The sequence below is a fragment of the Zootoca vivipara genome, chromosome 3 (assembly GCF_965207765.1).
Source record: "Zootoca vivipara chromosome 3, rZooViv2.hap1.1, whole genome shotgun sequence".
NCBI classification, from domain to species: Eukaryota; Metazoa; Chordata; class Lepidosauria; order Squamata; family Lacertidae; genus Zootoca; species Zootoca vivipara.
The window spans coordinates 67,846,393-67,872,806 of record NC_142586.1 but is presented as its reverse complement, the minus strand read 5'-3'; the positions used below and the strand labels follow the sequence as shown (position 1 = coordinate 67,872,806).

General features: G+C 40.7%; 1 protein-coding gene across 3 annotated transcripts in view; it reads left to right on the top strand.

The window, feature by feature from the left end:
• PRKN (parkin RBR E3 ubiquitin protein ligase) overlaps window positions 1-26,414 on the top strand; it is a 602,317-nt gene that overhangs the window by 293,480 nt on the left and 282,423 nt on the right. For all 3 annotated transcript variants that reach the window (XM_088666303.1, XM_035108599.3, XM_088666302.1), the window contains one exon: window positions 17,915-18,030. In XM_088666303.1, the coding sequence (XP_088522429.1) occupies window positions 17,915-18,030 (116 nt within the window). The remainder of the gene's footprint in view (window positions 1-17,914; window positions 18,031-26,414) is intronic.

Genomic DNA, 26,414 nt, shown 5'->3' with positions numbered 1-26,414 from the left:
CTCTTCCCCAAATAAATGCTGCTGTTTTGACTTGTCATTTGTATCTTGTCGTTGATTTTTAGCTGCAGCACCACCAGTCCTCCCCCGCCCCCCGAAGTGACATTTGAAATGCATTTGGAGGCATCTTCTTGGACCAAAACACCTGTGGAATTAGGAGGGAAGCTAAGAGAATGTGAGAGTAGCAACATTTGTCATGGGGATTTCACATATCCCTACTGCTAGTGTTGCTGCCTTGGTAAAAATCAAATTTACCCTGTTGTAGCAAACTAATTTTCATTTTCATGGAATTATGCATATTGCGTGCTTGCCAGTTTTATAGCTAATGGCCACAGTTGAACTATGCACCTTTCCCATTTATTTTCTTAAGCTTATGAATGTATGGAACGCGTGGGGCGCTGTGGTCTAAACCACAGAGCCTAGGGCTTGCCAATCAGAAGGTCGGCGGTTTGAATCCCTGCGACGGGGTGAGTTCCCATTGCTCAGTCCCAGCTCCTGCCCACCTAGCAGTTCAAAATCACGTCAAAGTGCAAGTAGATAAATAGGTACCACTACAGCGGGAAGGTAAATGGCGTTTCCGTGCACTGCTCTGGTTCGCCAGAAGCGGCTTTGTCATGCTGGCTACATGACCCGGAAGCTGTTGGCTCTCTCGGCAAATAAAGCGAGATTAGTGCCGCAACCCCAGAGTCGTCCGCGACTGGACCTAATGGTTAGGGGTACCTTTACCTTTTATGAATGTATAACTGTGTTAGATTGCAGTTGTTAATTTTTTTCCCCACAGGAGGGCTAAAATAAACATGATGACATTATTCACACACTAACTCTCTTTCCTTTCTGAGTATTAACATTCATGTTCAGAGACATAACATTTGATAATATTTGAATATTTTCACAGTAGACCAGACCAATCCCCAAAGTTTTCAAGAGTGTTAAGATATAATCTTATCTCCTAACCAAACCTCTCCTATATGTGCTGAAGCATGACTGATGTCACATGTTGTTTCAAGTCAAGTTCTAATACATTTTTGGGATAATCACTTCTTCTTGCCTCTAGGGTGCCTTTTACTTACAGGAAATATACAACCGCTGGTGCGTAATTTGATGGATTACTAAACTCTTCATATTATGATGTAATCATCAGGCTACATCACTTTGGATTATGTGTGCATTTATAGTCTCATCTATGATCATTGCAACACTGACTTTCATTTGTAATGTGGCCTGGCACCATGCATAATTAAAAGCAGACAAAATAAATTCTGGTTACAGGTAGGTAGCCGTGTTGGTCTGGATCGAAGTAAAATAAAAAAATTCCTTCAGTAGCACCTTAAAGACCAACTAAGTTTTTATTTTGGTATGAGCTTTCGTGTGCATGGTATCTGAAGAAGTGTGCATGCACACGAAAGCTCATACCAAAATAAAAACTTAGTTGGTCTTTAAGGTGCTACTGAAGGAATTTTTTTATTTTAAAATAAATTCTGCTCTTGAAAAAATCATGATAGCTGGTGGGATTTATAACTACTCTAAAAAGGTTTAAAAGTTGTTTTTGATCCATCACTGGAAAGAAAATACTTATGAATACTTTCTTCCAGGGTGCAGTCCTGGCTGATATGGAGAATGAAGCCAGATAGCTTGCCTGCACCTTTTCCTGCAGCATTCTAGTTTTTACTTGGGAGGAAAACCTGCTCCAAGATAATCCTTGATTATATCATGTAATTCTAACTGTAATTCTAACTTTAATCTATGATTAGAAGCCAAGATACATCTGGGTATTTCTCAGCCCTGGGAATACCCTTGCCTGTGTTCTGATAACCAGAATCCAATTGCTATAATCTTCTGAACATGTGATACCTTTATCCTGTAGGATTTTCACTGGGTATTATGATGGTAGGTTTTGTATTATCTTGTTGAGCACTTAAATTGATGAGGGGCACTATAAATATCTAGATTGCGATCTTAGACAACATGATTAGAGTTTTACCTCAGGATTTTGGTGTTTCATGAAATAGTATAGTGCAGACTTAGTCATTAGAAATGCTGCTACCTTTGAATTCATTCTCTGCATAAAATGCACATATTTATATGTATTTTTAATCAAATGTTGGAAAATTGTGTTATCTGATTGATAACCAAAACCCAGCCATCCTTTGAAATATGAAATTTGATTAATGTTTCCAATGCAGTTCTTCAGCCAAGCCAAGTAATCTGTACACAATTGCATATACCGGGGTAAAATGTGTGCAAAATCTGTAGAAAGGTGTTTATCAGAAGAAATTTGCACTAAATGCTGATCACATCTGCGCGCGCACACACACACCCCCAAAAAAACACCAACAGAGTTGAGAATGTGGAGAATTTTAAGCTGGAAATATGAGTCTGAGACAAACAAAAATTGACAGATTTGCCCATTTCCAGTAGAGAACTTGCATATGATCAGGTGGCTCCCCCCACCCCACCTTAGGAAATACAAGCATACCTCAGAGATATTGCAGGATCGGTTCTGAACCAATAAATTTCTCTCCCCCCCCCCAAAAAAATACGTACCAAAGTTAGGTTTACAATATACTATAGTCTATTAAACCAGCTCCCCTGGCTGCAGGGGCTGGAGAGGAAAAACTGGGTTCCAGCCCTAGCCATCTCTACGCCCATGGCCAGAAGAGGGGTGGGGGACAGGCTGCCCCACAAGGAGCAATATCTGTAAAGCACAATAAAATGAGGTCTGCCTGTAGTAGCTTCTATGATTTGTATCGTGACCAATTATATGTTTCTTCAAAGCAAGACCTCCTGTAGACAGATTCAAATAAAATCTTCTTGCTATTGCCTAATGGATATGTACTTCCTCCTCAAGGGTTCGATATTATTACATGCATTGTTCATTGGGGGAAACCATCACTGTACTAATTTTTCAACTCTGAAACTTGTAATGGGAAAATATTTTTAAAAGGCATTGTCATGTAAGGGAGCAGAGCCTTCCTGATTGTGAAATGAATGGATATTACTGTCTCATTTTTAAAGAGCCAGGCAATTAAGTAGTCTCTTTTCCTTAGTCAAGTTGTGATCGGCATGAAAGCATCATCAAGAGTCTCTTACAGAGTCACACTTTTGAGAAGGTGAGCAAAGAGACAGAACTATGACCTTGCTGAGAATCACTCTGCAGTAATTCAACCGCAGGGGACTCATCAACCCACTGTGATGCACTGGAGAATATATCAGGCTAAGAGATTTATCCAGTCTCAGTGGGAAAATATTAGATACAGGGTTCAGATCAGTCAGAAAATGTTACATTCTGGATTTCTGGGCTCATGCAAATGACATTATTATCTAAACGTGCTCTTGATCCCGTCTCTTAACTTGGTTCTTGGGAAGTGCTTCGGTAATCCTGGAGGCTGCTGCTGGGTGTATCTGATTTAAGAGGCTCATAACATAGCACGTGTTTAAAAGGGTGATGGTACATAGAGAAGGCAGCCTGCCAATCTGAGAGCTCCAGCTGCTTAGTTCTAAAAGTTAAAACACTCCTAGCACTTTTAAGAAAGAAAACAGAGCCAGAACATAGGAAGCAGCCATATCACACCATTGGTCTATCTAGCTCAGTATTGTCTATGGACTTTAAATAGCTCTCCGGGATTTCAGGCAGGGGTCTTCCCAGCCTTATCTGGAGACTTGAGTGTTACAACGTTCCGCATACAAGGCAGGTGCTCTACCACTGAGCTATGGTCCTTTGTGAAACAATGTGCCCCTTCCTTAAACAGATGGTACAGCATATGAGATAAGGATTCTTCGGGAACATCTTGCAGGGTTTCATTGCTGTACTTCCCCCTCTCTGCCTCACAATTCCTTTTTTGTTTCTTTTTGAGGTAGAGAAATGGTGTGAATAGGATAATGATGCAATTAGACATTTGTGTGGAGGCCCTGGCATGTATGCTATCATCTACATCAGGCATCCCCAAACTTCGGGCCTCCAGGTGTTTTGGACTACAATTCCCATCATCCCTGACCACTGGTCCTGTTAGCTAGGGATCATGGGAGTTGTAGGCCAAAACATCTGGAGGGCCGCAGTTTGGGGATGCCTGATCTACATGGTGGAGAGGATGACATGCTGCTCTTCCGCCATATGAGCACCTGAATTTAGGTTACGTCTCAATTTATGTTGTACATTAAGATTGTGTGCTTATTGGTGGATTTGGCTGCCCATATGGTAGATCAGGGGGACAGGATCTACCTCTCCTGAAAAAGCATTGCAGGACAGCCAACTCGTCCAAACCTCCCCATCAAGCTTCCTGACCACCTGACCATGACTGTATGTTATCTCCACTGTCTGGTCAAAGTGCCTGCTGTCTGCTTAGAGGCATCAGTCATAGCAGAAGGTCAGGTGACAGGTGGTAAGAAGACTTTCCTTCTCCTTTTCTCTGTACTTTGAAAGGCGTGGGTCAGAGTGGAGTGGCAGAGGAATGGAGTGTCCTTCCACTGCCCTGGTCCCTCCCTTCTCTGTGGTTTTGCAAATGCCAATTTGGCATTATTTAAAGTGGCTTAGCATATTCAACTTGAGAGGGCTGAGGTTTGTAAAATATGCCAGTAACTCTGTTAATGTCACTGGGACTCTTTCGAATTAAGTGGCTAGCTTTAGGTAATGTCCCAAATAAAGCCTAACACTGTGGGTAAATATGTGAAAATGACCCATCAGAATGGCTTCCATGTCACTGAGATCACTTAAAGTGCTGGGCTAAGGAGCTTGAAAGGATACTTGGAAGTGCACCGAAGTGTTTCCAGTGTCTCTATGCCTCAACGCATCCTTGAAGGGCTCTGCCATGGCTTGAAATTTTATAGTGAGGAAAGAAAATAGACTCTGGGTGGCCTGTTATCCACAGTCTATCATGTCAGTGGTCTGTAACAGCTGCTTTTGGAGCCTGGGTAGCCTGTTATGCCAATCTGCCATTAATCTCCTGATCAATGATACAGCTTACTGTAACAGCTCTTTCTGGAGCTTTTAAGGCACGGTGTGTGAATGAATGCTCTGGGAGTTTTGAAGTCTTGGAGCATTAGCAGGAAAAAGTCTATGTTCAGATTTTTGGACTGTGTTTGCAGATTACGTTTATCTTCCAAAAAGTATTTACGAAAGCGAGGTAGTGTCAACCTGACCTGCTGCTGGGCAGGGACTTGGAGACTGTGGTGCAGCTTGTTAATTTGATCTTGATCCAAGCTGAGGACTGGTGCATAACATGTCTCATCTTATGAAAGGGCAGGAGTCATTGTGTTATTGTTCTTTTAGTCATCCTCGCTGGCAAGTATTTGGGCAACAAGTTTAGGACCCAAGTCAGACTGGAAAGCTGTCATATGTCAGGAAGCTGAAACTAATTGGTATGCTAAGTTGTGTGTATGCCTGGGCCTCATATTGTCCAATAAGCATTTTTAATGTGAAAAGGGATTTGGGCAGAGAATATTCCCTGAAAGAAAAAACCCTAAAATCTTAATCCCCCCCACACACACACTGGTTCATTGTTGTTTGCAACAGTGAATGTCTGCAGCTTTGGCAATGGTTCTTGTTCCTCCTAGTAACAATCATCTGTTCACATTGCCAGTTGGATTTGACTGTGCCTGCCTTATAAATTAGCCCCATGTTATCTGTCTGCTTCTAAAAAGGCAAGATTACCGGTATAGCCTGTGCTTTGCTCCTAAATGAGGCTAGTGGAGGATGGATGGAGCCCTCCATCCCTCTGTTGACACCCTCTTGTACAATTTTAAAGCACAGTGGTAAGAATAAAAATAGCAGGCTGGAAACGCAGCAAGGTTATGGAAGAGGTGCAGAACACACCCTTCTACTATACTGTGGAAGTGCAGCCATAGCTGCCAAGTTATCCCTTTTTTTAAGGGATTTTCCCTTATGCTGAATAGGCTTCCTCGCGAGAAAAGGGAAAACTTGGCAGCTATGAGTGCAGCATCTTCAACATAGTGTCAGTTCACTCCTGACTTTGAACCAGGGGTCTCCTTAGAAAGGGAGTGCAGGAAGCAGCCCACTATGCTACAGCCACCTACACAGAGGAATCTCATTCCTGCAGAACTTTTGGGCCCCAAGATTCCAGCTGGAAGACAAGAGGTCTCTACACAATGAGTCTGGGGTCACTTCTGGCTGTGAGAGCCTCACCCCATCAAACACAGGAGCAGAGGAGATGGGAGGGGCAGACAGGAGCTACCAGGCCTAGCTAGCTGGCTGGACAAGGCTACTGTTCATCTGACATTACTGAGTGGGGAAGCCTACCGCTCAGGCCTGCCTGAGAGCTACGAATGGGCAGAGTATCCAGCTCTGATCCTAATATAAGCTATTAGGAAGGGCTATTTGTAATTTTGAAAATAAGCCATGAAGCTGGAGCAAATTATGCTCATGATGAAGATGTTCACACAGAGGTGCTGCCTGAATGCCATGGGTGAATTCTATTGGATCAGCTAAGAGACCAGCTTCACAAATGCACATCAAGATACGGTATTTGGAAGAGTGTGATGAGTTTCCATTGGTACTGCTGAAGGACCAGTAACCTTTGGCTCCTTCTTTCAGAATTGTTCCATCCCAGCTGGCCATTGCAGGCACTTCGTAACAGAGGCTAGTGTTTGAGCTTGTTTCTTCCCACCTTCCAAACTCTTCCTTTTGTGCCATGCCTTTTAGACTGCAAGCCTGAAGGCAGACAATCTGAACTGCAAGGTTACTATATTAATTTTTTGAGCCACTCTACCTATTTTCATCTGAACAGCAAGATAAAAATAATAATGCTTTAAATAAGTAAATTTTAGTATTAACTCCACACCCAGCTTGACTCAGAACATTCTTAAGAAGCCCCTTAGAATTCAAAATTTCATCTATAAAGTTCACTGTAGTATATCTTATTAACTTATATCTTCATATATTTTCCATCCATTATTCTGGTTGGTAATTGCTGCTCAAGCAAACACTTCCCTAAAAGGATTTTGAAGGCTCTAATTAACTCTGGGAAATGCCAAGCTATTTCACAGTGGAAAATGGATCTGTGCTGTCTCTGAGCTTGCCACTCATTTTGGGGAATACCTTTACCGGTAAATTGTTTTCTGGTAGTGTGGAAGCCCCTCTTCTTCTTTTAAAAACGTGTTTGTTTATTTATTTTAATGGATCAATGCTTTAGAATTTCCACTAGACCTTGCCTTTCTTTGTATGCTTGAACTTCATTCATATGTTTGCTGATTCGTTGTTTTGTCTTTAATTTCTATTTTTAAAGGTTTTGTAGTAAGAAGTTATGATTCTCTGGGAGATTACATGCTGTAGGCATTTCCTTCTTGACAATGGCAGCATTGGCTTCAATGGCAGTGTTGCTTTGTTCCATGTCTGCTATATACACATGTTGCCTGGAAATGTTCTTTGTTCTGAGATGGGAGTGAACATGCAGGCGCATGTGGGTTTGCCCTTGTTCTTTCCTCATTGGATTTACCATACTTGGCAATTACTTACTCTAAAACGTGAATGCTGCTTGCCTTTCCACACACAAAAAAAGACACCTGAGCAACTTTAAAGGGTTTGCTGTGATAGCTAAAGACTGCTGGTCTCATTCAGTAGCAGCCAGTGATTTGAGGAAGGGGATTTTGTTTCCACAGGGTGATTTTTTTATATGTGATGGATAAAATATCTCAAGCAATTATATAAGAACCTGATACTATGTGTCTCAGCAGAGCAATGAGCTTATCAGTTGAAATAAAATCCCCAGTAAAATCTAAGCAGCCGACTACGTTTACAATTTAAATATGAAGTTGAACTGTTCTGGTAATACACTTCCCACCTAATATAAATTATACAGTGATTTAGTGGCTCCTTTCTCTAAGAATGCTCCTGAAATTCTGATCCAAATTTATTGCAGTGTTCTGGAGTTTCAGCTGGCCTTGCTTCTGAAGTGCAATATTAGCAATTATCCTTTGTTGTTTTCCAATTTTTGTGGAAACCACTGTGCATGCATAGTTTGCTACAGTTCCTTTTTTTTCCTTTGCAAACCTCCCCCAGTACATTACCAAAGCAGACATACACAATGATAAACTGCAAAAGAAAAAGAAGAAATATTGATGCTGTTATGTAGGGTTGCATCATTTTTGTGTGTGATATGGGCTTGTGTGCATTGACTAGAAAATAAAAAGCAAATTTGATGTGATTGGCTGCTATTGTATCAAGATTATATTGGGGTGGTCTTTTACCAATGTGCAGCGGTATGTTTGGCGTGCTATGGTCCATGGGGTCACGAAGAGTCGGACACGACTAAACGACTAAACAACAAAATGTTTGAACATGACTAACAGCAGTCCTAACTATAGGAAGCTGGTGTAACTCAAGCCAGTGTAAGTTACCCTTATTCCAAACACCATTAGGAGCCCCAGGTTGAGCCAGCAGGTGAGTATAGGTCCTAGGTTTCAAGGATTGTGCCCTAGGTGACACAACCAAGCTGAACAGGGTTTGGAATAGGTGTAAGTCTCTCCTTGCCCTGTCCTGCCTCCACCACATCCCTTGAATATTCATTTTGGGGTTTACACTGGCATAAATTATGCCATTTTAAGGAGCTTGCTCATTCAGAATATCTTGATCTGAGCTGGAGTAAGAGACTTACAGCCTGGCTCAGCTGAGAATGCCCAAGATTCACTAAATCAAAATTATCTCATCCCTGTGGACCTTGGGTTTGGATTGCACTGTATAACTTTACACAAAAACAGTTTCCAAGAACACAGCTTCAATTCCAGTGTTGATTTTATAGCTTTTCCTAGTTAAACAACTATACTCTCTCTCTCTCTATATATATATATATGTGTGTGTGTGTGTGTGTGTGCGTGTGCGTGTGCGTGTGTGTGTGTGTATTCTATCTTTCAACTAACTCCCAATGTGGTTTACAAAACAAAATCATAGACTTCCAGGTAACTCAGTATGGAATTGTATCCCAAAGGCTGCAATCCTTTGTACACTTACTAGGACGTAAGTTCCAGTGCTTTTTTCCTGGAGGTATGCTGGGTACACATACCCCTAAACATGTTATGTCCATTTACTGTATTTATTTTCCCTGATTTGAACTATAAAATGGTGATTTTCTTGAGTCAAAATGAGAGTACCCCTAAACATTTTTTTAAGAAAAAAAGCATTGGTAAGTTCAGTTATATTCAGTGGAGCTTACTAAGTAGATCTGTATAGGATTTCACTGACCTAGGAGCACCAGATATAGGACAGAGTGAATTAGAATAATAGTAAGGGGAAAACATTTTTACCCCTGCTTTTCAACAAGAAAAGTCAATTTTGTTAATACTTCTAGGGCCTCAGTTATGTGCTATATAAAATGAATATTCTGTCACGGTGGAAATACACACACACCTTGAAGTAAGATTACTTCTGACCATATTGAAAGAAATCTTGGAAGAAAGGAATAAAAAGGGGGAGACAAGTAATACATTACTTTCCCATTAAGCAAAACTTTGATAGAAGTCAAAGTCATTTCCAGTCCAGCAAAAAAAATATGATATAACAAAAAAAACCCTCAATTTTCTCTTTCATAAAATATGCATTGTATTTTGTACAATGCTAATAAATTTTGAAATGACCATTTTGAACTGTTCTAAAAACTGAAAAGAACATCACTGGGATATTTGTCTTTTCTAACAATCATACATGATCCCTACTATTGTACATTGGTGGTTATCCTATTTTATTTATTAATTTTAAATTGTGTGGGTGGGTGTGGGTTACACGGCTGAATAAAGTGAAGAGTTACTGGCATCAGAAGACATGAGTCAGATACTGAAAACCTCCTTATACTAGGTTTGAGTAATAACTTATCTGTCCCCTTAAACTGAATGCAATTCACCTGGCAATACTTTCTGGTTTATCTAGAACAGTAATGGGGAACAGGTATAGTTGGACTACCACCATTCCCAGCCAGCATGGCAAATAGTCAAGGATGATGGGAGTTTTAGTCCACACGTTTCCCATACTTGATCTAGTAGAAAAACTCCTTTTGCTGTCTATCTGGAACGATGAAAACAGAGTGGTATGTCATCAAAGACCACAGTATTAAAAACTGCTGGTTAGTGTAGTCTGCAGAAGTTTCTCTACCCATTTTTTAAAGGCATACATCATGGGTTTTTGTTTCTTTCCTTTGCAAACCCCTCTGAACTAGATGAAAGAAAACACCCTGAGTGTCAAATTAATGTAAAAGACTTTGAATTTATATGCAATCCCAGATTCACTGTCTCTGATACAGTTTGAATTATTGTGATTCAAGGGATACAAGGCAGCTGGGGGTGGATGGTGGAAAATGGCTGGATGACATTGCATGTATTGAGTTTCTTTTCTAGATTATAGTTACAGGTAGGTAGCCGTGTTGGTCTGAGTCGAAGCAAAATAAAAAAATTCCTTCAGTAGCACCTTAAAGACCAACTAAGTTTATATTTTGGTATGAGCTTTCGTGTGCATGCACACTTCTTCAGATACACTAGAAACAGTGTCAGACCCTATATATATACAGAGGGTGGTGGGGGTGGGTGGGAATGGGAGATGGGCTGATGGGAGTGGTAAACCTGTAGATCCAAAATATAAACTTAGTTGGTCTTTAAGGTGCTACTGAAGGAATTTTTTTTATTTTTTTTCTAGATTATGTTCACTTGAACCTCTTTGAGAAATATGATTATATGGATATGCGTTCTCGTGATCACTTCACCAATGTTATAGTTTCCTTTCCTGTCTTAGTGTACTTGTGTAATTATTATATGGCTTTGATCAGTGGCTTTTTCTTGAAGGCTTGGTTAGTTTGTGTGAAAAGGGAAGGGCACACAGATCTGACAATAAAGTGTTTCTTTTCCTCTTCTAAGTGAGACATTGCCAGAGGACTCAGTCTGTTAGTGTATTTGAACTTTTCCTTCACGGAGCCCCTTTGGAGTCTTAAATTGGCATACAAATTCAAATCTGATTGCCTGTGGAAATTAAGCCTGGAGGAATGGATGGTTTCTCTACAGGAAACACTTGATAATAAAATTGAACAGTTGGATTCTACTTTGAGGGCTGATATATACATGTAAGACCTGAAAATCAGCAGCGATGTCTAGCATAAGATGATGGAGATACATTTTAAATAGCTGCTTTGATGCCAAGCTTTATTTGTAGCTCATATTAGACCATACATATCTTTAACAATCTATATGTTAATGCAGTGGATTGGGTTCAATACAGCTAGAATGAATCGTGACCTAAATTTTATTGCTGGCACTTACCTCCTCAAATAATTCAGGCTGGATTCAACAAACTATGACCTCTAGCTATGGTTTTGCAATTTTCATGTGGTATTGCCCAGGCATGCAGAAGGTAGATGTGGACAGTTGAAAATGGGTTTAATCATGGCTTCAGTTTTTCTAACTACATCAAATGATGCTGGTAGTGAGAGAGGGGGAAAGTATATTTTTTTGTGGTATAACTTGTCTAGAGAGGAGGAGTGGGATGAACCACCACAGGATGCTTATACTAAGTAGTACTGTTGGTCCACCTATCCCAGGATTGTCTACACACTGGCAGTGCTTCTCCAGGGTTTCAGAAAGCGGTGTCTCTTGGCCCTTCCTGGAGATGCCATGAATTGAGTGGGACCTTCTGCATGCAAAGCAGATGCTCTGCCACTGAGCTAATGACTCTTCCCCAGTAGAATCATGTCCAAAGCCCCTCTGTAGCAGATACTTTAAAAGGCTAAGTAAACTGCTTAATCTTTCAAAAATATTCAATGGTGCAGATTCTAAAATATAAGCAATAAATCATTAAAGGAAAAACAGAACCTCGAAGCAATAATGCAGAAATATGGAAGCAAATGGATCAGAAATTCAGACACATAAACCAGGGTCCATTCTTGTGGATCAAGGAATGCATGGGCAAAAAGATAAGTCCTCACAAGATGCTTGAAACAATTCCCAATTGCTGCTTCACACAAGGCAGAGAGAGAAGAGCATTCTACAGTACAGGGGCCACAGTAGAAAATGCCCGTTTTTGGTTCACTGCCCTATGAGACTCTGTATGGTGTGATAGCACAAGCAGAATTTCTCCATATGGTATAAATGCTCTTACAGGCAGGTGGTCTTTCAGGTAACATGGCTGAGTTGTTCAGGGCTTTGTACATTAAAATGATGTTGAACATGGCCTAGTAGGTGATCAGTAGTTGCCAAGTACCTCAGGGTCCAGGGAGGGCTTCCCACAAGATACCCCCACCCCCCTGCTAGCTTGAATTAGCCTTTGTGGGCAGGGTTCCAGAGAGCATGGTTCAAAATGCAGCTGCAAGGTTGCTTACCAGAGTTGTTTTTTATTTGAGATTGTAAGCTGTTTTGTGGCAGAAGTATTTTTTTAAATACTTGTTGCCCCAAGACACTCTCCTTGCCCCTTTGCTTAATTTGTGAAATTCAACAAAATTTCATTTGAAAAAAATGTAGGAAGGGACTAGGAAATCTCTGGTCCTCCAGACATTGCAAGGACTCCAAGTCCCACCAGCATGGCCCATCGTCACTGAAGGTGGGAGCTGTAGTCTGACAACATCTGGAGAGCACCAGATTTCCCATTCCTGATGTAGTGAGAGGGAATACAGTGACTCAGGTGTTCAAAAATGTTGCATAACAAGTTGTACTATTACTGCTGAGAATAATGTATATCTCCACGTTTAGTCAAAGCATTTCCAAGTAAATGGGCAGCAATAAGTTCTTGGGTAGCTCAATATAAAGGCTTTGAAAGTGCACAAAAAATTGAATATGACCATCAACAGTAGAGCAATGTGAGTGTCTCTCTCCAATATCTGCTTTCTGTCTGTGTGGTGACTGACTGAACCCACTGCCCTTTTCAGAATGCCTCTGGCGAAGTCGGAGAAAAGACCTGCTATTCATGATAAAAGCTCTTTGGGCTCAGTCTCCTTTGCCAGTTCTTCATCAAGGCTGTCCAGATCCAGTACGCTTGGTCTCAGTTAATAGATCAACTCTGACCTTTGTGGGAGAGAGAGAGCGGGGAGCGGGGGTGAGAAATGTATGAGAACACTTTAAAAATATTTCTGAATGAGGTGCTAGGCCACAGAGGGGAAGTTATGATTCTGCATGCAATTTCATTATACTTCCTCTTCCCCGAATCAGTGCATGAGGCTTTGGATAATAAACTAAGTCTGAAAGAGACACTTTGGGCGTCTCAGGTGTGATGCCCCAAAGGTGCCCAGGAGGGCTTGACTTCAGTGGTAGATGGGGATGGGATAAGGCAGTGAGTCTTAGAGTTGAACCCTCCCTGTGTCTTAGGGATGGGAGCATGACAGGACTGAGTTTTGGAACAGGCTTGAAAGTCAAACCAATCTGTTACAAATGTTTCAAAAAATAGGTTGTTTAACAGTAGGTATTTTTATTCAAGCTAGAGGGAGAGTTGATGGGTGAGTGTTTCTCTCTCTCTCTCTCTCTCTCTCTCTCTCTCTCTCTCTCTCTCTCTCTCTCTCTCTCTCACACACACACACACACACACACACACTTCTAGCATGTTAGCCTGTTCTTCCAAGTACTGCATAGAAAATAGAGGGTTACTTCATTGAAGCAAAATGCTAACTGCACACAGACCAAGAGGCTGGATAGTTTGAGAGTTAACTGTACTACAATGGATTAAGTTCTTTGAGGTTTGTAGCCAGCCTGTTAATCAGCAAACAAATATTATCTGGATTTAATTTTGGGGAGAAATGTTACTTGTATATTTGGTAATCATGCTTTTTATGGCAATGTTGTTGTTGTTGTTTAGTCGTTTAGTCGTGTCCGACTCTTCGTGACCCCATGGACCATAGCACGCCAGGCACTCCTGTCTTGCACTGCCTCCCGCAATGTGGTCAAACTCATGTTCGTAGCTTCGAGAACACTGTCCAACCATCTTGTCCTCTGTCGTCCCCTTCTCCTCGTGCCCTCAATCTTTCCCAACATCAAGGTCTTTTCCAAGGATTCTTCTCTTCTCATGAGGTGGCCAAAGTATTGGAGCCTCAGCTTCACGATCTGTCCTTCCAGGGAGCACTCAGGGCTGATTTCCTTAAGAATGGATAGGTTTGATCTTCTTGCAGTCCATGGGACTCTCAAGAGTCTCCTCCAGCAATATTGTCCTTTAAAAACAAACAAAAAAGGATAGATGTACGTTCTATCTATTGGCTGCTTTACAAAAACTAATAATTTCCTTTCTGTTAATAACTTGCACGGCATTCTACACAGAGAGCACACACAATTAGAATTCAAAAATAATTAGCAACATTTCCCCCAAAATGCAGATTAATTACTAATGATGCAAGTTATTATATCTGGTCTCTGGAGACAGCAATGTAGCTAACTACAACTTAATGGAATATCCATGTGTAAGAAATGTGGTAGCTTCTTACGTGCCATAATTTCCTTCCCTGCTAATAAAAGAGGCTTGTTGGAAATAATAGCACAGGTTCGGTGGGAATTGCTTTGGACGTAGCATTAAACTCCGCCAATGGTGTTGATGATAGAAAGGGCTTAATATTGCAGAATGATACCTATCCAGTAGAAAGGAATGTTTCTGATGGCAGAGGCCTCAGCTGTGCCCAGACAGGTGGAAAGTTACCGCTGGTGGTTCTCTTGCCAGCAGAAGCAGGCAGAAAGCCATTATATGGCACATTTGGGAGATGCGGATAGTGTACCAACAGCTTTGGATCTGCTGCACTCAAAGCCTTTGCTTCCCCAAGGGGCTCAATTCTTTGGTCCCTCAGCTATGCCACCCTAGAGCTGGCATAGTGAAAAAGAAAGAAAAACTGCTCTTACACACACCTGTTCTGCTTTGCCTGGTGCAAGCTCACAGAGCTTGTTATTCAGCAATGGATCCATCCCTGCACTGCTCCCCAACCCCACTTAGGATTGCTCTGTAGCTCCCCAGAAACCAAACCCACATTATATCAATTTAAACTTCATATCTAAATCATAGTATTGATTAAATGCCTAGCAGTTCACCGTAGTTACAGCGTATTCTGTTACAAATCTGCTTATCTGAAAGGGACTTGAGGGCCATTAGCTCCACTCCACTCCACACTGTTAATTACATTAACAGTGGATCCTACAGTTTGAAAGCATACCAGCACAAGTAGATAAATAGGTACCACTGTGGTGGGAAGGTAAACGGCGTTTCCGTGCACTCTGGCACTTGTCACAGTATTCCATGCACCAGAAGCCGTTTTGTCATGCTGGCCACGGAAAAAGCTGTATGCAGACAAACACCAGCTCTCTCGGCCTGAAAGCGGAAATAAGCTCCGCACCCCGTAGTCGAATTTGACTGACTTAACCATCCAGGGGTTCTTTAGCTTTACCTTTTACCTTACTCAGAAGTAAGCCACATGAAGTTCCATGAGAGTTATTCCCACTTAAGTGAGTGCATAGGATTGTAGCCTACAAATATCTAAATTATTCTTAACAAATGTATAATTTTTATAATAATGGCAGAAGGACAAATTATTGGAGAAAGTTGTCTTTTTAAATTCTCCAACTATATCAGGTTCATGATACAGAGCCATATATTTACCAGTGGTATTACACCCCTGCAGGAATTTTAAAAAGATGTTCAAGGAAATGTATGTGATATCAATGTGTGAACACAGATTTTATGTGCATTTTGGTGAAACTGCAAGTCATTAACCATTAGTATTGACACCAAATCCCAAAGTCAATGATCCCAAAGTCTTGATAAATCATCATCATCATCATTATTTTTAATTTGTATACTGTCTTTCTATCTTACAATACTCAAGGCAGTTTACAAGCTGAAGAAACAAAAATTGTACATCTTATAACAATCTAATGCAATACAAAAATGTAATAATAAAACATAACTTTAAAACAGGCAACCTCCATCAAAAAGTAACATTCAACAATCATTAGTATTAAATAATAATAATAATAACATATAAAAGTTAAACAGAAATCCACTCAACAGTTACAATAAATAATTTCTAAACTATAATCAATAAAACAATGGCAAGCCACAGTACATAAAATAATACAATACAAATTGAGAAGCAGAGACAAGAGGGTGGGGCAAGGCAGGTGGAAAGAAGCCTTGCCTGATGGAGTCTCTCCCCTCACCAGATAAATATCCAGATAAATGTTATTAGGGAAAAATAGAAGGAGAGGAAGAAATTGTGTGCTTTCATTCTTTTATCTTTTTTACTGGGTTTTCACGGCATTAGACTTTCTTTTAGACTCATTTCAAGTTGGAATTCAGAAAGAACAGCACAATAATAATATTCTACAATATTCTAAAACACTTCTTGTGGTCATGATTGAATCACCACTTTGCAAGACCGACTTAAATTATCTGTTTTTTATGAAATACTCAGAAAAGGGGGTGTTGTTTTTCACATCACAGTATTTTATTTTTTGGGGAGAAGCAAATGTTCATGTGGTGCATGTCAGACTCCAGTAGTCAACACCGCTATAATATATCTGTTCTGGTCCATCAGTTGTTTACAATGCAACATGATGTAGTACAGTCGGCAAGTTATTCATATCATGAAGAACAATGTGGGCATGAGTTTCTCCTGGAAATGGTTCTTGCTGTTTACAGGTTTGACAATTTTTGAAAATACCTAGTTGAAATGAATAGGATCAAATTATACCACAGAGCTGCATTCTTACTTGCTATCTATACATTAAATGACTGTATAAAAAACAACAACAACAGTATGGAGGCAGTAAACTATATATTGGGAGGGGGGACAGAATCCCTTTCATCAAGAATATATTCCTTATTAAATGCAGCACACAGCACAGTGTGTCACGATAGTACACTCTGTTCTTTGTTGCTGGGATATTTATGTCTTCTGTTTACACTTTGTCATACCCATAGCAGTAGATATAATTCTGTTGGGTTTACAACACTTTGTACAGAGGTGTACAGAAGCTCTCCAGTGATATACTTTTTGACTGGGTAACTTTTTATGCTTCCGTAATGTCTTCTTGGGAGGGGGGGTCACCCCCACTCCTCCTACAACAACCACATAAACATCTTCTTTTGATAAGCAACATTTCTGCTCATGTTGCGCGTTTCTGTCTGTATTTCCATATAAGGTTATAGACCAGATTATAGGTTATAACCATATAAGGTTATAGACCAGTGATGGTTTCAACAGAGTTATGCTTTACTCCCAATGTATTGATAGAAATAGAACTGGAAGAGACTAGGAGTCTGGCTTTCTGTCTCTGCCTAGTCAAAGAGCAATGCCTTCTATTCCCTGAATTTCAACTCAGAAATTCATTAACGCTGGACCAGGGATAGGGAATTGATGGCCCTCCATATATTTTTTGGGCCATAACTCCCATAACCCCTGACCATTCCCTATGCTGGCTGGGGCTGAAGGGCGTTAAAGGCAGCGACATCTGAATGGTCTCATTCTCTGGTTTAGCTTCCACTGCATTCATGTACTGCCTTGCCCTGGCTCTAATATGCTTCCCAAGCTAGAAGTGGAAGTGTACATTTGTTACCTTGATTAGCATCTGGATGTGGGGAAATCCACTACTCAACAACAGACTCTTGTGAGTAAGGTCTGAGTGAGGAAACAGCTTCCTGCATGTGGATAAATCCTTGTAGAATCCAGGACCTTTTTATTTCTGTACCAATTTGGTTCTCCATTAATCCCTCATTCCTGCAAGAAAACCATCACAGAATCTATGCAAGTGCTAATGCATTCTCTTTCTTCAGATGATGTCCAAAGAGCAAAATATACACCTTGTACAAAGATACTGTGAGGCATCCTTCCTAAAGCATTCCTAATGAGCATCCCCTTTTTCCACTAGCAGTAGTGATTTATCTACTGCCTCAGACTTCACTTCGACTAAGATAAAGAGAGGACATGAAGTGCAAGTATGTAATCTTCCTTTTATCTCTTCTTCAATATTGCAGGAATTCTACTTTAAATGTGGAGCACACCCAACCTCTGACAGTGAGACATCTGTGGCACTGAACCTCATTACAACAAATAGTCGGTGCATATCATGTATAACCTGTACAGATGTTCGGTAAGTCAGCTTGAAGAATGCCAAACACTGTATCCTGGCAATACGAAGACTGCATTTTTAGGGTGTGCTACTTAATTTTAATTCTGTTTTGTTACAATGGAATATGAGTCACACTTTCCACAATAGAGTTTCTAGGGGTTTTATAACAGAAATCATTGTGTTGATCCTGCATTGCCTGCTTTCCCTCATCCAATCTATTAGGGACACAAATGTTGCATACATATGCAATGGTCATTTTTGCAATTCTGGAATAAAAACGTGTAAATAATAATAATAATAATAATAATAATAATAATAATAATAATAATGTCAAGGGATCCACTTTTAAATCTGGCAGGAGACAGTGGTCCAGTTCAGAGAATCATTTAAAGTTTAAGAAACCCAGTTTATGAACCTGGGAATTAGCATCAAAGCACTCTTTCCTCACACCATATCCTGATTTTGGTGTAAAGTTCATGGCTTGTATTATGCTAGAGTTCCCCATTTGGTCCATAAAGACAGCATGTTTATAGTTGTATACTGGAACTGTTCCATACTTAGTGTCAATTAACAAGCCAGGAAACCACAACTCTGGCTAATATAAGCCAATATCTTCATGCTTCAGCCAGTGTGTGGTAGGAGAGGTAGAGGGAAACTTTGTAAACCGGCATGTATGAAGCCTTGAATGATTAAAGTGCTCTTGAGCAGGGACAGGGAGAGAGAATTTCTGGAAAGGTATACACAGTTGGAAAATAAATAGATATTATTCTTTTCTCCATCTCAAGCACAACACAATATAGTCCATTAAACTGTTTCACTGTGCTGCTGGTGCTGGCTTGACTGTCTGCTGACAGTACTTTGCTGTAGAAAATGAGCCTTTCTGATAACGGTAGGTTAAAAGATAAGTCAGCTTTGAAAAGAATAGTGGGATGCCCATCACTTCACAGATATTTGAGAGTTATAAAACTGTCATCTGTCTCTCTTACAATTCATCTTTCAGGCACACTATGCTGAATCACTTCAATAGCTTGTGCCGTCCATTAGGTCTAGAGTGTCACCCAGCTGCTGGGACAAAAAGTGTTGAACACATTCCTTCTCTCTGCTTTTTAGGATGTTATAGACAAAAAAGTTACTTTTGGGTGCTAAAGCTCATCCTGGGATAATTTGGTCATCTATGTTTTGGTAGATCTGATTTTTAAAAAGCAATGTAGAGGGAAGGAGTTGGAGCTGTTGGTCTTTTTATAAAAAATAGTCTGCCATCCAAGTAAAAGAGAGAGAGATTTCTCTTTCAAAAAGGTTCGGAAAAAGGTAACTGCAATGGACAAGGGGCTGGAGAACTTGAAATCATGTAGTCCTATTCCCAGATTTAGTTTTACAATTTATATCAAGCAGGTTTTGCTAAAAGTGAAAATCAGGACAGAGTTGTTGTTGTTTGTTGAGCTTTTTTTTATTTAGTAAAAGCTACAGTAATTTGAGTTTTGGAGCTTTTTATGGCATTTTGGGCACAATTTAACTCCTGTTGCTGGTTTTCCAGGACATTTGCCTGATTTCCAAAAAATAATCCAGGATGCCATTTTTGGAGGCGAATTCCAGGACATGTCCTGGAAAATCAGGACGTATGGCAGCCCTAGCTAAATCCATAGTTGGTATACTATGGCTGCTGCACACATTGCAGCATACAAGGTGATGGATTGATAATTTAAAGATGTTCTGAACTGGTTCAGCAAACAGCAAGCACTTAAAACAAATAGTGAATATTGTGGTCCCAGAGGAAATACGTTTTCATCAACTATTTCCAGTGTTTCGTGTGTGTGTGTGTGTGTGTGTGTATATATATATATATATATATAGAGAGAGAGAGAGAGAGAGAGAGAGAGAGAGAAAAGCATCAAACGAGTTTGGCATAACCCCATGGCACTTGAAAATCAGAATCAGAAATCACAACAGTGTTAAGCAACATGAAAACAATATGGGTGAGCAAAAGGGCCTCATGTTACAAGTTTTCATTGTTTTTTATTATCATGTTACCTTTAAAAAAAAAAGCTAAGTCCAGATTTCATAAGCCTGAACATGGCAGAAAAATAACATAAAATAAAATTGCCCCAATGAGAATTTTATTAAGGATCGTGAGAGCTTCTGTTCATCTTTTCTCAATTTGCCAAGTTTTAAGGGATCCTTACTTTACTAGTGATAATATAACCAGGATGGCAAGCCTCAAACAGGTGGAAAGCTTTCTATAACTGCTGGTTCATATTGTCTTTACAAATCTGTAAGGTCTGATTACCAGTTGTATGTTGATAGGAGAACTCTAAGGAAAATGCAGAATGTCAGAGACATGTCGGAATCTTCTCAGGACCTTGATAAGAAGTTCCCACCAGTGTGTGGGAAATATTTTACTGCCTCAATCTCACTTGCAATGTATATTGGGGTACTAGAATGTTCCCATGTGGTGTTTCAGGAGAAAAACATTTTTATCTCTTTCCCCAGATATTTTTTTTGCTTTTAAAAACAGTAATTATTAAACAAAAACTAAGAAACTGATATCAACGGTTTTAGAGTTTATCTTTCTAAACCAAGCCAAATTGGAATGTGTCTCATGGTGGTTAAGTTTTCCCCATACCCTAGCCATGTGTTGTTTGTGAGAAGGGCACTTATTTGCTTCTCTAGGTTGGTTTCTACTTGGGGGAGGGGGGATGCACAGGACTATTTTTTTATCCTGTTACATTAACATTGCCTGGTGTAAAAAAACAGCCATCCTATTTGTAAGATTCAGGGCCAATCCCATTTAAAGCATATCCAATGCACATTTAAAATACATGACTTTACCCATGGAATCCTGGGAACTGTAGTTGAAGAGCACTGGAAACGTTAGTTCTTTGTAGGAAACAATAGTCCCCACGATTCTATGGTGTGTGTGTCATGTTCTTTAAACGTGCATTGAATTACCTTTAAATATATGGTGTGGATCCACCCTGAGATAATCTTATATCTCCAATCGTGAACAGAATTAGAAGAAATGTAAGAAATCCACTGAGGATGGATATTTATTTATTTATTTATTTATTTTATTGCCTTTCATCCGAAGATCACAAGGCAGTTTACAACATAAAAAATACAGAATGAGAAAACAAAATACATAATAAAACAAAAGCAAGCCACTCCCACAAACACATTTAAAAGCTATAGAATGTTAATCAGTCAAAGGCCTGGTTATAGAGAAATGTTTTCGCTTGGCACCTAATGATATTTAATGAATGTAGGCAAGCCTCCCTGGAGAGAGCATTTCACAAACTAGAAGCCAATGCAGATAAGGGCCATTCTCATGTGGTAAGCCTCTAAACCTCTTGTGAAGGAGGCACACCAAAGAAGTACCTCAGATGATGATTGCAGGGTCCAGGTCAGTTCATATGGAGGGAGACTGTCCTTGAGGTATTGCAGGCTTTAAAAGTCAAAACCAGCACTTTGAATTGGGCCCAGAAACTAATTGGCAACCACTGCAGTTGAGCCAGAATCAGTGTAATATGCTCAAACTATCTTGCCCTGGCAAGCAACCTTCCAAACTGTCTTCAGAGGCAGCCCTATATATAATGTGTTGCAGTTAACCCTCATAGTTAAATAAGTTTACTGCCACTGCACAAATATGTAGGAGTTTCCTAAGTCATTGTTCCCTAAAGGAATAGATAATCAGTTGTCACTTCCTCTTACATTATGCTGGTAAACACGTTTCTTTAGCAGTTTTGATAGTTTATGTTAGGCATCCCCAAACTGCGGCCCTCCAGATGTTTTGGCCTACAACTCCCATGATCCCTAGCTACGTAACAGGACCAGTGGTCGGAGAAGATGGGAATTGTAGTTCAAAACATCTGGAGGATGCCTGGTTTATGTGAATGGGTAATGTGTGCAGTGTGTTTGCAATGTGTGTTGAATTTGTATTGAACATACTTTAAATGTACAGTATGGCTCTGCCCTCAGTTGGTGTTCTTGTGTGTGTGTTTTGCCACTGGCATTTTTTTTGGGGGGGGGGTTGCATTTTCTTTACAGACTGCTTTACAGAAAGAAAACTATAATAGGTAAGTGGCTCAAATTTGTGGACATTGTTTATTACTTTTCATGTGACAGTAGATTAGAAGGATTAAATTGTAGATCTACTTCTGTGTAAATTCTGTGAAGCAAAGTGCCCCTGGGTTGGATTTAAACCTTGTTTTTCATATAAAGGCTAGGGAGATCCAGACAGTTGCCATGGAAAGTGTGAATTACTTTCAGTGACCTTACTTGCTTTTCATTGATTCCATTGCTTGCTTATTCCCTAACTGAAAAGAGCACTACCAGGGCAGCTTCATTTGAGGAAAATCAGGAAATTCTTTTTATGCATGTGGGGAGATATTTGAGAAACTCTGACCTTAAAACATCCAGAATTGGCTGCTGATGGACATGGTATACTGAATGAGCTGCTCAAACTAAGACTGCTCCAGTTGTTAGTTTAGGATGTGTTCCCACCAACATATTAGTCCAAAACACAACACATCAAGCCTGTCATCTCAACTCATCCTATTGTCTCATTAAAAATGACTGACCTTTAAAGTCTGATTCTTTTGCCTATTGAATGCTGTTGTAAAAGCAAACAAGGAACCATTTTTTCCTTGGCTGGGTTCAGAATGCAGTGCTAATGAATTAAAAGGCTATCCACATGTTTGGAAGGAGACATCTCTGCTGTAATTTCACTTCTGAGGTATTGGCTTTATAAGATTCAGTGTGTGATACATTCAGAGCTTCCTCTTCATCGGTGTGTTCTCCCACAGTTTCTCCACCCAGCATGGCCATCAATTGTCCTTTTCAATTGTATATGCCTTACATGCTGCTGTGTTTGTTTTCCTTGAAAACTTCCAGGAAAATGTTGTACTAAGAGCTTAGCCACTTTTAACTAGTCCGTCTAGAGAAAAGCGAACCATATCACTTTTTATCTGCCTCCGAAATAAATGGGATTTTTTTTTAAAAAAAGAAATAAATTAAGTGAAATGACAAATTAAGCACCAAAGAATTGTTACTAATTGCTTTAGGTCTTAAAGACCTGTTAAATCAAAGCGCAGTGCACAGCTATTAATGCTTAGTTTCAGTTACCTACAAAACCCCATGATAAGACCTTTTATTGATGCTGGTACTTTGAAATGTGGATTTGGTATCTCTAAGTGACCTTCCTTTCTCCGTTGGCATGCTCTGTAGGATCTGCACACAAGCAGTTATATCAGCAGGGCTTCCCGAAAGTGTTAGAAGCCCTTGTGGGTGAGATGCGTTGTCGTGTCTTTTTATCTTACTTTCACTGCTGGTACATTGAAACACTCACTGTCAGTGATAGAGCAGCATTGCCTTTCCTGCCGTTCTCTCTCTGAACTTCTCAAGGAAACGATCACACCTTCATCCCAATGCCAGACTTCTTAGTATCCACAACCAAACCTCTAAGAAAACTTTGGGATTAAATATTCATCTATTTTCAAAGCCATTTTTAACCTGCTTTTCAGCCAAAATTGGCTTCTGGAATGACTTACACCAGTAATAAGATGATGACATGGTTTGCTCATCACCAGAGGCAGATTTAGGGGAGTGTGACCAGTTCGGTTGCACTGGGTGAAGAGCCCTGGGGGTGCCACAAGTGGCTCTGCAACCATTATGCAGAATGGAAGGTGAGAGGCGAGGGGTGCCAAATTTTAGCCTCACATAGGCATAGCTGCCAAGTTCTCCCTTTTTTTAAGGGAAATTCTATTATGCTGAATAGGCTTCCTCATGAGAAAAGGGAAAACTTGGCAGCTATGCACATAGGTTTCCACTGAAATTTGAGACCCCAAGATCCACCTCTGACATCACATTGGCTTAGTGAGACTCACAAATGTCAACTCCCAGAGAGGAGCCTGCAGCTGCTGAGCTTGTGGTTAGTGTGGAGAGGGTTTAACCATGAGCCTGGGTTCCGGCAACAATCTAAGCCAAATGTTTAAGCTAAACCTTGACTTGAGTCACCACAGCAGCTAAAAGGGCCAGGGAGGAGAAAGCAGCTGCAAGCTGCTCCCTAGGACTCACACATTCATGTATTCACACTTAGTGTGGCTGCCCTCAGGCTTGCAATCTAAAACACATGGCACACAAGTAATATTAATTAGCTGGGAGGAGAAAAGGAGCAACTCAGGCACACTTCTTAGTTTTACCTTCACATATTTGTGGAAGTGAATAATGCTTCCCAGTGGCTCATTCTTTGTGGGCTATAGGATCAGGAACTTACCTTAACTATTAATTTTTCAACATGCTTCTCAGTAGATCTTTATAAGAATCCTGAAAAGATCCCCTTTGAACTTCTGCTATGTTTCTAAACTTGCAATTGATTCTGGGTATTTCACAGACAGGTGTAAGGAATGGACTTCCTTTTGAAACCAGACGGTGTGCAAGTAAATGTTTTTGTGCATTTCACTTCCACTCAGTTCATAACTTTCAGAGGAAGACTGGCTTGTGTTGTGGGCTGCCAGCTCCAGTCAGTTACAATATTTTATGCCTTAACTACTTATGAAACTTGCTTTAAAAAAGTATTTATTTAGGGCTCAGGTTGAAGTACAGTGGAACCTCGGTTTACGAACACCTCGGTTTACGAATTTTCGGTTTATGAACTATCCTAACCCAGAAGTTAATAAACCGAGGTGCCTGAGGCCTACTGAGTGTCCGATGCCTTCGGGGAGGACAGGCCTTCGCTCTGATGCCTCCTGGAGGCCCGGAGCGAAGCCCTGGCCTCCCCGAAGGCATCGGAACGAAGGCCAAACCTCCCCGAAGACACCGGAGCATCTGATACCTTCGGGTAGGCTGGGCCTTCATTCCGATGCCTCCCAGAGGTCGGGGAGCGCTTCCGCGACTGGGCTGCAGCTATGGAAGCACTCCCCGGCCTCCGCGAAGGCATCGGAGCGAAGCCCCAGCTTCCGGAAGGCATCAGAGCCTGGCCTTCGCTCCGATGCCTCCCAGAGGCCAGGGAGCACATCTGTGACTGGGCTGCAGCCGCAGAAGCGCTCCCCGACCTCCGCGAAGGCATCGGAGCAAAGCGGATTAATCCGTTCTAGACGAGGAAAAACACCCCCTAAAGCACCAGGGCCTTCGCGGAGGCCAGGGAGCGCTCCCCGGCCTCCGCGAAGGCACCGGAGCGAAGGCCCTGCTGCTTTAGGGGGTGTTTTTCCTCGTCTAGAATGGATTAATCAACTTTCCATTACTTTCAATGGGAAAGTTCGCTTCGGTTTATGAACACTTCAGTTTATGAACAGACTTCTGGAACCAATTGTGTTCGTAAACTGAGGTTCCACTGTACAGTGTTTCTGAAGCACCAGTGTTTTCAAAGGAGTGATTTCCACTTGGTGTTCTTGGGTAATGCTCATTGAAAGGTTCCTAGGCAGTGGACATTTGGAAAGATCAAAGAGATGCTATCTGGTACCAATCACTGTGCTTGGCAGAATAATTCTACACAGATGATCAGTGGCATTGTAGTCCAATGGATAGAGATGAAGCTTCAAACCCCATCACGGCCATTTTTTAATTGCATGGCCTTGGGCAACTCAATTATAGGCCCAATCATAATTATAGTGGCTTACCTCCCACTAAGTGCCTTAGAATTTAAATGCTATATAAACATTGTACGGTAGTAAAAGTTACAGAACTGTTTTAGAATATATCCACAACTCAGCACTAATCAGGAACTATACAGTTTAACAGTATCAAATATTTGGGCAAAATAGCATAGGAACTGCAAGATAATCTACTTTTGATTTTCAAGTATAAATTAGCCATTTAATTGGCCTGGAAATTTGTGCTGGAAAAAATTAACCTGATTGATGTCCTTCTATCTCCCCACCCACACCTGCTTCTCACTCCTTGGATTAGTCACATGAGTTATCTCACCTAATCAGAAACTGATTGGTGTTGCTGAGAGCATGAGTAAAGTACAAATAAATCATGAATCAGTACTGAAAATCACTGAAAAAGGAATACTTTGGAGGGAAAGGGTCTGCTGAAAATGTTGGCAAAACAACCATAATCTCTGAATACTTTCTAATATCTTTTAGATACCTGAATACTTTCTAATAACTGTTAGGCACAATTGTGCCCATTTCACATGCAAGCAAGGTTATGCTTAAAATTCTACAAGGCAGGCTTAAGCAGTATGTGGACCGAGAAATCCCAGAAGTGCAAGCTGGATTTTGAAGGGGCAGAGGAACCAGAGACCAAATTGCAAACATGTGCTGGATTATGGAGAAAGCTAGAGAGTTATTAAAAAGCATCTTAAAAAACAGAGACATCTCCTTGCCGACAAAGGTCCGTATAGTTAAAGCTATGGTTTTCCCAGTAGTGATGTATGGAAGTGAGAGCTGGACCATAAGGCTGATCGC